The sequence below is a fragment of the Musa acuminata genome, chromosome BXJ2-7, assembly GCF_036884655.1.
Source record: "Musa acuminata AAA Group cultivar baxijiao chromosome BXJ2-7, Cavendish_Baxijiao_AAA, whole genome shotgun sequence".
Lineage (NCBI taxonomy): Eukaryota > Viridiplantae > Streptophyta > Magnoliopsida > Zingiberales > Musaceae > Musa > Musa acuminata.
Genome location: NC_088344.1, coordinates 36,492,501 through 36,503,416, shown reverse-complemented (window position 1 = coordinate 36,503,416; position 10,916 = coordinate 36,492,501). Strand labels below are relative to the sequence as shown.

The following is a 10,916-nucleotide window of genomic DNA, read 5'->3' as shown; positions in this document are numbered from 1 at the left end:
GTTTCTCTTTACATTTAATTCTGTTGATGGCAAACCTAAATAAGTTCTCATTGTTATCAGATCCATATTGTGTCTACTCAAGTAATATTGTATATTCTTAATTTAGGTGTCCGTTGTCAAATATTAAGCTATTCTGACCCATGTATTATTTTACCATGTCGTGCCCCCATTGGCAATTAGTTCTTGGAATAGTATTTTCTATCAGCATGTGATGTGCCAATGCATGCACAACGACATAAGCATGCATAGTAAATGGAAAAAGAAAATCATAACAGACAGGAAGAAAAGACAAAGTAACCTTTTATAGTCTATTGTACAACATGCCTTCCAGCACAATCAGAGATTCAGAATGTAAACTTGTGCACTTATATAGATGCACGGGAATTCATGGTATAATCATGAGTGCCAAAGTTCTTACCTCACAAGAGTTCCCAGTTGAATGATGCATTACCATCTAAGCTTCTTGGATTATTGTTGTACGACGAGAGCTTTGCTTGTGCCTGTATTTCTTGCTGTCTGGCCAATGAATTTCAGATGGAACAACATACAGACTACAGAGAAGGGCGAAGCTAGGGTTGGATGATGGATCTTTATCAAGGGTCTGAGTATGTACTTATGAAGACTAGATGGGTATTGGATGCTCATCATCAATATTCCTTCAGAGTGAGTATGACATTATGCAAATCTACAAACTCCCCTAGTTATGATCAAGATGGAGTGGTCACAAAAATTACTTTTATGTGTTATGTTTGTCTCCTTTTCCCTTATTTTCGCAGTTTGAGTACTATACTTAGTGAGTGAGATGGTGAATGTTAAAATTGTCAGCCTTGGCGTACCTAATAAAAATATAAGCCCTTGTGAGAGCAGGCATTAATCACCATTAAGTTATTAAACAAAGATGATCGGAATTTCTTTATTTTCTTCATTATTACACTTTCTGATAGTAGGAAATAAGTTCCTTTTTGCCAACCAAGGACTTGAGTGTTTACATTGATGGATGGGACCATTTCCTGTATGGATGAACGGTAGCATTATGTTGTAGATCTTACTCTTTACACATCAGCCATGCCACAGCATGACCTCTGATGTACTAATCAGTAATCATCCATAATAGAGTTAGTAAACCCTAATTTGATCACTGTGTTTATATGTTTTATGCCTTTGCAGAATGTTTAGTAATCGTTGCAGAAGGCTGAGGATCATGAAGATTTCAGATCTGGAATTTCGTATGTTTTAATATGACTAGTGATCCTATTCACTTCAGCCTTGATCCTCAGATGAGTAATTAACAAGCATGTCAATTATAATTCCATCTCTCGGCTTAAGTATGGTATTTGTCCTTGGTACTGATTAGTAGTGGGTCCTTTATTCTCCTTTGTTGATGCACGTTGTTATCATGAATTTGTTTTTGAAAAATATATGGTCAGGTATTGAAATCCATCGTCTGATACACACAAACTGCAGATGAGTTCTCTCCTTTCATATACTTGAAGAAAGCATAGTTTAACTTTTACCAAGAATTGAGAACAATCTATGCTTTTATAGTATATGCATCACCAGTGAACTAATTACTTTTCTGATCTTGGATATTGTTGTATCCTAGCTGCTTGAATATTATAGATTCAACTCAAAATTATCATAACCCATCAGCTGGTCATAGATACTATGAAATAACATTGATCTCCATGTTCTTATGACCATGTGCTATATATATTAAGAACTTTAGATTCATTGAAGCTTTTATTTGCATCTATAGACATAAATTCATTGAAGAATTTTAGATCTCTAGTCAAAAAACTACATGGTGATCTCTTGCAATTTCTGCTAGTATGATCTTATTTTCATGCATGATTGATCCCATTCTCAGCACCAAGGGCCACGATGAAGTGTCAGAGCTGGCTGGAACTAGCAACATCTTGGAAGATCAGCTTGGTGCATTATAACCTTATGGCCGCATGGTACTTCCTGAAATAAAAAAGTGTTCTTTTGAGATGGATTTTATCTATATGACACATTCTATTGCATGTGGACTGAAATTCTTGCAACATAGTTCTTGTTCAATGGCATGGTGCTATCATTGGCCCAATACCTGTATCTTTCCGATAGTAAACCTTTTAATTGAGTCAGTCTCCATCCTTTTTCCTTTTCATATAAGAAAGCATCAATTGCAAGGCATACCTGACATGTGGGACATCAATGACAACTACCAGCTATCTGAAACACCAAACTGTTGTAGAACAGACCTCAAGTTTGGGGCTGTCTATTCATCCATCATTAGTCTTCCTCAGATGAAACAAAATAGACTGGATTAAACATGTGATATGATGTTGTGTTTGTCTTTGATGTTCATCTATCCAGGGTTTCTTGATGGTTTCCTCGTTGTGATCTCTGATATTTACTGCTACCATAACATTTTGTGTGCCTATCCAGCATGGTGGCAACTTTTAATATCCTGTCCTTGATCTAATGTTCAAATTATAATTTTATATTTGTCCATGTGTAGTAAGTACCATTGTTAATTATGAGCTAACATGCAATGTTTCCGAAACAGAGAAGTCATGTCAATAGCATTATACAGTGTGAAAGATAATATACAGCATGCATTCAAAATATTGCATTGTTCCCTTCTCCACTAGCGGTCATCATCTCATTATGTTGTTCTCCATCATTTTTATATGACTACAGCATCTATGTCTTCCTAAAAACTGCAACCATGCTGATCAGCATGAGATGTATCGCATGTGAGTAATTTTATTTAGTCATTCTGAGGGGCTAAATTTATTTATTTTTTACAATGAATTTTCTTTCTGATCCATTAACAATGGCCTCTTTGGTGAGTTTGCTACTAGGAGAAAAGCTTCGGTGTTGTGAGACCAGCAAATGTAGCGAACAAGATGGACCCATGTACGTGTTCTTTGGATTCCTGCTCAGTGCACTCTGATGAAAGCTTGGGCAATTACCTAATAGTGTCAGGCTTTTGCCTTGCTCTCTCCCAGTTCTTCAGTGAGTGTTTACCTTCCACGTCCAGGTTAATAAATTATTGTGGCTGTCACATCATGCTGACATGACCATGATGCAGCATCGTATGAGTAATTATTGGTCCAGCATTGCATCATTATCATTGATTGTCACATCAACATGATGTATTTATTTATCACATTGTTATCATCTGACTGTCACATCATTTGTTACTCAGAGAGGGCAGTTTTATCTTTTGGCATGTATGATCAACTTAATTAGATGCTTAATTACATTTAATTATGGTTCTAACAGCGTGGAATAGCTAAAATATGGCTTTGAAGTTTGCGTAGTCTTTTATTTTTTGGGATATGTGATGATACTTTGTCACGAGAAATGCATTAATTTGATGGATACCATCCCATCGAACTATTTATTTTTAGGATGAAATCTCTTTTTGCCCATTACGAGACGTAGAATCGTGTAATAAGCCCAAGCCCATTTAGTTCGGCCCATCAAAGCGCGAATCTGGACGAACTTTCGGCGCGCCGAACGGTCTCGATGGCGTGCTTTATCCTGACACGCAAGCCCACATCGCGGGCGCGGTACCGAACCCGCCCAACCGCCGATAGCCACGTCACGGACGTCGGCCCCATCCCCACGTGCGCCACCAATCATCGATCTCAGGGGCACCCGACTCATCCACGTTCTCCGCTGCCCCACCAACACGTGCCGGCTCTCGGTGGGAAGGGCCCCGCTATCTCATCCAGTCCCGCGCTAGATACTGGGCTGGCCCACTCTGACGGTTCTTTTACCCACAGAGCAACGATGGTGTATGGGACTCGCACCGCAAGTACCCACCATCAACGCCCTCCATCCGTGTCGCGGAGAGGATATAAGCTTCTCCCATCGCTCTTGTTTCGGTAGCTTCTCTTCGCTCTTCTCCGCTGTCGGAGTGCGCTCCCTTTCACGGTTGTGCCACTCGCCGCCGCCATGAGCCGGAGCAGCCACCAGAGCCCCCATGCGAAGCTGAAGACACCACCGCGGCCCCTCTTCTCCTGCGGCATCTTCCGCAACTGCACCCAGTCCGCCCTCAGTCCCACCACTCCTCCCCCCTCCGCCGCCACCTTCTTGGCCTCCGCTTCCCCGCCGCCTCCTTCGGCTACGCCCCCACCGCCCTCCGCCTCGCCTCCGCCCCCTCCTCCGCCCCAGCCGTCCGCAGCCCCCGACCCACCCCGGCCGACCGAGCCCGAACGCCCTCCTCCGTCCACATCCTCCTCCTCGTCCTCCTCCTCGTCTACTTCCCAGAGCTTCACCCAGTGGAGATTCCCCCTGCAGCACCACCACCAACAGCAACCGACGCCTGAGCCGGAGCGCGGGCCGCAGGCCCTTGACCCTTCCCACGCCGCCTCCTTTAACCTCGCGGAGGCGTTCCGTGCCGCAGAGCTCCAGTTCGCCTCCGGCGCCAGCCTCCCGGCCCTGCGCCTGTTAGAGAGGTCCCTCGCACCGGACTCCTCTCCCACGCCGATACCCTGTCCTCCGCCGGTGATGGCCGGCGTGGTGGCCGCCCTGCGGGAGCCAGCCTCGGCGCGGCCGGCGGCCAAAGTGCTCCTCGCGCTACTCCTCGCGGAGCACAACCGGCGGGCCGCAGTGGAGGCCGGGGCAGCGTCTGCGGCGCTGGAGGCGGTGGCGGCGTCTGGGCCTGCGGGCGCGACAGCGGAGCGGGCGCTGGCGGCGCTGGAGCTGCTGTGCACTGTGGCGGATGGGGCGGCGGGGGTGCGGGCACACGCCGCGGCCGCGGCGGCGCTGGCGGGGGCGGTGGAGGGGATGGCGGGGAGGGGGAGGGAGTGCGCCATCGGTGTGATGGCTGCGATCTACGGCGGGGCGGCGGCGGGGGAGGCACCGCCGGAGGTGGGGAGGGCGGTGGTGGCGGCGATGCAGGGTGAGTGCAGCGCGCGGGGTAGACGGAAGGGGGCGCAGCTGCTGCGCGCGCTGCAGGAGAGCGGCCGTCTCGATCTCCCGACTGACACAGCCATCGGACGCCCATGAAGAGGACTGCTCCCCGGAGCGGGGCCGGTGCTTTCTCGGATACCGATTGGTGGGTGCAAAAGTAGGCCTTCACAGGCAGCGTGTCAGCGAGCCGATGGCGTGGGGTGACAGAGATAGCAGGGAGAGGGACGTACGCGGTTGACAGAGATATGACGGGAGGAGGGTGGTTGTGTCAGTGACTGTGTCAAAAAAAGCCGGAGCCCCATGGGAAGGAGAGCTTATTATAATATTATAGTTACCGCAGTTCTCGCATTCTAGGATCCTTCTTCTTCTTCATGTAAAGAGTTATCATGTCAATATAATTGGAATTTAGACTGCATGCGTGCTGTAGATTCATTCCTGCCTGCTAAACTACGAGCTTTGTCATCTCGACGTGGGAGCAGCGTGGACCCAAACCTAACCATGCAACGTTGAGATTAGACAACACCATGTTACATGTCCTCAAACAAAAGCAATCGAAACATTCGCCTCCGTCCAATCAAAACAAGATGAGAGATCCGTATTTAGTAATAGGGATGACGACGTCAAAATCTCCGCCATGTGAAGCTCTGTTGTGGCCCGTTCATTACTTGGGCTTAAGCCCAAACAAGCGGGCCTAACCACTCTGTTCTCATCCGGCCGTTCGTATGCCTCAGTGAGCTAATGGACGGCGGATCTGACTTCCTTATACTAATTTCTATGCGGAGCGTATTTACCGAGAAAACCTTTGACGCATTTAGAGTCAGTGAAAGAAGCGCAAAATGGCCAAAGTGCCCTCCGGTAGTACGATTGGGGCTGGCAAAGCTCCCGTCACCACCCATGGCGCAATCAACCACGGCCCGCCCCATCTCCTTTGGCTGCTCGACTTGCCTTCTCCTCCGAGGCGGCGGCAAGTAGAGCGCTCCGACCGCAAGATCCTGTGTTTTTTCTGTTAGAATTGTAATTTAAATTTGATTAGGATTGGATATTAGAAGTTTGAGTCAAATTAGGACTATAAGTTGGGTTGATCATTCCACATTCACAACTGTCCCAAAAAGCCAAGGGAGAAAGAGAAGGGGTGGCTCTTTCTATCTCTTCTTTCTGCAATCTCTCGTCTACTTCTCTGGTAATACAACAATTTTAGTTCTTTGAAGAGCGGGCGTCGGATTGCTGCCTATGTCTTCGTCGAGGGCGATAAAGGGGAGCGGCGGGAAGGAGAAAGGGGCCGCCGTGCCGGACGTGAAGAAGAAGGTGGATGGGCCTGGTAAATCGATCTCGGTCGTCAAGCAGAAACCCGTCAACGTTGTTTCTAAGCTGGAGGTAAGGAGATTCCAATTTGTTCGGAGAATTAGCACGATTTATGGTTTCTTGTTGGATTGAGATGGTAATCAACACACGAGTTTTTGGTCTGCCGGTCCCTTCGTTTCAATCAAAGCCGATTTGCGGCTTCAAAACGTGATCTTTGATTTGTTGCTTTTCTTTCTCTTACTCACCTGCAGAATTTAGGAGGTGACAAAAGCTTGATTTATAAAGAGCTTTTCTTTTCAGTTTCTTGTGGCCTTTATCCCCTTTTCCTTTCGACAATCCAATCTAAAATGGATAACTTTGGTTTATGCGATTGCATGTTCGTTATGGGCGGATTAGATTGGTTTTTGGAGGGTCTCAAGCATTTTCCTAGATTTGGTTTCCTCTTACAGTTAGAGCACGGACATATGAATGATTTCCTTCGATCCATGTCTTCGAGTTGTAATTTGATTCTTTTTGTAAAACATGTTATTTAATTGTTCTTGTGAAATTGATTTTGGGATACTTGTGAAGGGGAAAAAAGTAACAAGTTCATCGAAAACTGTCACTAAGACAACCAGACGGAAAGCTGAGAAGAAAGTCTATGCTTTGCCTGGTCAGAAGTATGACATCCCCGAAGAGGTATTTAACTAGTGACAAGATGCTCATATTAGACCAACTTGTTGTAGTGTGGTGGAGGTCATTAGATGGTTTCACATCCTGTGGTTGTTTGTTCTTTGTCAGAGGGAACCTCTGAGGATATTCTATGAATCCTTATCAAAGCAAATTCCGTCAAGCGAAATGGCAGAATTTTGGTGAGTTCTTTTCCAATTGCATACTACAGTCACTTTTTTTTTTTTTTCAGTTAGAAGAACGATAACTATACTTGGGTTAATTTTCTTTGCTTTTTTGACAATGTTTTGAAGGATTGATTTTGTTAATTTGCTGGATGTTATAAAAATCCATGATACTTTTTATTTACTCTTGAAGTAGGACTTACAGGATATTGCAAGTAATGCCTTTAGATAGTCCTCCTCCATTTAAGACAGATTTGAAAGTATCACACCAGTAATGGATGAAGTAGCAGATCTTTGTTTATTACATTAGATAAAGTAATTTGGATGTTCCAACTGTCATTACAAGTAAAATTTGTAAAAGTTTGGTTAGTTTTTTAAATATTTCATTGATCTTATATGAGAAAGGCATCAATCAGCCATTTGAAAGGACTATTGTATTTTTTTCATTTTTTGTTTTCTTGTGGATGAAATGGCATATGTCATCAACTCTAAAAATTTGAAATAGTTGATAAATTGGATATTGCCACAAAAATACACTTCCTGTGCAAAAGTAAATGAAAAGTTCTGTTTATTTATTCATCGAACTAATATGACTTTGGTTAAGAAGGCTTCTGATTTTCATAACACTCCGTGTTGCTTTTATAGTGCATGAAATGCTAAAAACAAATCAACTTATCTCAGACTCCTTTGGCTTGTTTGTTTTTCCTACAATCAGTGTGTAAATGCTTCTGAAATCATGGCAGTCAGCTTCAGTTCGCGTCTTCAATTTAAGAATATGAGTTGTGATCCCTACAAATCTAAAGTTATCGTTTAATTTATTACTTGCATTCATCGCCTTTGCTTATAGGATGATGGAACATGGTTTGCTATCTCCTGAAAGAGCAAAGAAGGCATATGAGAGAAAGCAAAAGAGACAGCAACAGCTAAGAACAGGCACTCCAATCAAATCCAGCAAGCAAGATAGGCCAGGAAGCTCAAAGAGTTTGCAGGCATCAAGGAATGAAGGTTTCACTTCAAGGAAAAGGATCAACTGTAGCAATGATGATGGTCTCATTGTAAAATCAAAAAAAATAAAAGCATAAAAGATGATGTATGTTCAGTGTTATAGTTATGCCAGCTCTCAAATTGTAGCCCATTCAAGATTTATAAGGGGACATCTTTAGTAGTTGTTCCATGTCGTAAATTGTAGTTGCTAAATAAGCATCGTGGTTGGTTTATCATGTCCCCTGGTGTAACAACGAAGAAACAGGAAGTTCCTTGTATCCTCTAATTACTTCTTATTGGTTCATGTTGATACAATAAATTCTTATGGTCAATTGTTTACAATTATCCTTATGTTTCAATTATACAAAAAATTTTAATATTAAAATCTAAAATAAAATTAATCAAAATTTATGAGGTGTGTCTTTTGATATCATTCAGAAAACTTTTATTTTATTTGTGGGCAGACTAGCAATGTTGATATGTAAAGATAATTAGACTTTCTCCTCTCTTTCTATCTATCTTTCACAGGATCACTATAAGATTAGGAATAAAATGAAGATTTATAATATCCTAATGATTGGTTCATGTGACTAAAGAGAGATAAGAGAAGATATATAATATCTTAATAATATTACGCATCTATGTCCCCTTTTATCTGTATATCGGCACATTTAATTATCTATTTTGAATCTTTATGATGTATTATCTTTTTATAGAGGAGAACAAAGAGTCTAAAATGAATAATTAGAAGAATTCTTCCTATCAATGTTTTATCATAAGAAATCCTATCATACTTGAACTTCCTTTCTATTGATATGTAAGGAGAACTAATGGATTAAGGATAAAGAAGAGATGAGAGAATATATATAATATCTTAATGATTGATTTATGTGACTAAGGGGAGATGAAAAAATATTTATAATCTCTCAATAATATCACATATCTGCATCTCCTCTTATCTCCATATCTGTATATCTAATTATCCATATTGAGTCCCTATGAAGTTATATCCATTTATAGACGAAAGCAAAAGGTTTAAGATAAGTAATTATGAGAATCCCTCGTATTAATATTATATTCTAAAAAATTCTGTCATAATTAGTTTTTTTTATTAATCGATAATCATAATTAGAATCCAATCATATCCATAATATATCTTATCTAATTAGATAGGACCATATAATCTAATTAATTTTGATGAATCAATATTTATAATAATATTTATGTAGAACTTGTTATTAAACTCCTCAACAAAGAAGATAATCCTCCTCCCTAGCACTCTATAAATTTTATAGATCTATCTTAATCCTGTAATCTATTTTCAATATTACATTTTTGTCATATTTTTAGAGAGGGATATCATAATACTAATTGTTTAACACATTTTATAAAAATATACTAATTGATTAACACATTTTACCTTGTATTTAGCTTTCGAAGAAATATAATTTTTTTTTAAAAATAAACATACTTCTATTGCATCAAATGTTTAATTATATAAAAAATATTAAACTAATTTTTTTTATGTTTTAGTTATTATGCAATATTTCTGTTAATACCTTTACTAGTTAAATTAAAGTTAATATTGATATGGGATGAGGTTTTAAATTCTCAGCTCTAAGACTAAAATATTCATATCCATATATTTAAATTTCATTTAATAATTTTATTCTTTTTTACTATGTCAACGACATAAGCATCTATTTTAAGAATATGTGGGATGGTCATTACTGAAATCTTGGAGAAATAAAAGAACGTTCATAGTTTTCTAAGTAATAAAACTGGATTTAAAGGTATCCATTAATCATTAGATATGTTCTATATGTCTTAAAAGGGTTAAAGTTATAATTGATATTTAATGTATCGTTAATTATAGTAGCTTTAACATTTTACAGGTTTTTCCGTAGCTTTAACATTTTACCTGAACTCAGAATCTGTATGATCACACTCCGAAAATTACTCTAATATTATTCAAAATTCTCTTAATTCTTTTACTAATTCTAATATAAACATTAAACATGAGGCACACTTTAGAAATAGTTTTACAAGAAAAATTTATTGACTACTCGACTACTCTTCGATCGCTCGTGACAAATATCGAATGAAAATTTTGACATATAAACAAAAAAAGAGAGTAATAAATAACCAAAAAAAAAGAAAGTTATTTAACATTTTAGTGACACCAATTTAAATAGAAAAATAAAACAAAACAATGTAACAAAAAGACTCATTACATTTAATTTCTTTGTTTATTTGATTTTTATTCTTAAAAATTTTAAAAATGGTTACAAAGTTAGTGTTAAAGCCTTTGATTTACCATCATATATATATATATATATATATATATATATATATATATATATATATATATATATATATATATATATATATATATATATATATATATATATATATATATATATATATATATATATATATAACCACAAATGTAATTCTAGATATTTTAAATAATTGAACTTATACAAGTGATTTTATATTTTTTATTAAAAGATACAATAGAGAAAAATCGATTTCACATGTAATTATTTTTTTCATGAGGATATGTAATGATGCATGTCAACAAAGGAATTATTAATGAAGAGAAATTATAAGAAAATAAAAGAATAAGAAAAGGAGGAAGAGTCACATAAACTAAGGAGTAGCAATAAACTCATGGAGTTTTGGAATAGATTTTAGGGCTTTCAGAGTCTTTGGGTTAAGTTAGTATTTTTAAATTAAAATCGATCCGAATCGATTAACTAAATCAAAGAAAAGTATCCACTCAAAATCATTTATAACTCTCAAAGTTGAATTATTAATGAACCAGTTCAAATTAAATCGGTTCCATATTAATTCGTTTAGAGTTTGATTCAAGTTTGATTTGAT

At 39.2% G+C, this 10,916-nt stretch overlaps 2 protein-coding genes across 2 annotated transcripts; both read left to right on the top strand.

Moving 5' to 3' along the window:
• Positions 1-3,662: 3,662 nt before the first annotated feature.
• On the top strand, positions 3,663-5,343 carry LOC103992793 (vegetative cell wall protein gp1-like). The gene has a single exon (XM_009412641.3). The coding sequence runs from the start codon at positions 3,952-3,954 to the stop codon at positions 5,005-5,007; it is 1,056 nt and encodes a 351-aa protein (XP_009410916.1). The 5' UTR covers positions 3,663-3,951; the 3' UTR covers positions 5,008-5,343.
• A 541-nt stretch (positions 5,344-5,884) lies between these two features.
• LOC103992792 (uncharacterized) lies at positions 5,885-8,372 on the top strand. Its single transcript, XM_009412638.3, has 4 exons — positions 5,885-6,285; positions 6,784-6,891; positions 6,994-7,064; positions 7,894-8,372. The coding sequence occupies exons 1-4, from the start codon at positions 6,142-6,144 to the stop codon at positions 8,126-8,128; spliced, it is 558 nt and encodes a 185-aa protein (XP_009410913.2). The 5' UTR covers positions 5,885-6,141; the 3' UTR covers positions 8,129-8,372.
• The last annotated feature ends 2,544 nt before the right edge of the window (positions 8,373-10,916 follow it).

Excerpts from the sequence above, each read along its gene's own strand:
- LOC103992792 (XM_009412638.3), top strand. The coding sequence starts at position 6,142 with ATGTCTTCGTCGAGGGCGATAAAGGGGAGCGGCGGGAAGGAGAAAGGG. Across the intron at positions 6,286-6,783 it reads ACGTTGTTTCTAAGCTGGAG|GGGAAAAAAGTAACAAGTTC; the intron begins GTAAGGAGATTC and ends ATACTTGTGAAG. Across the intron at positions 6,892-6,993 it reads AGTATGACATCCCCGAAGAG|AGGGAACCTCTGAGGATATT; the intron begins GTATTTAACTAG and ends GTTCTTTGTCAG.
- LOC103992793 (XM_009412641.3), top strand. The coding sequence starts at position 3,952 with ATGAGCCGGAGCAGCCACCAGAGCCCCCATGCGAAGCTGAAGACACCA.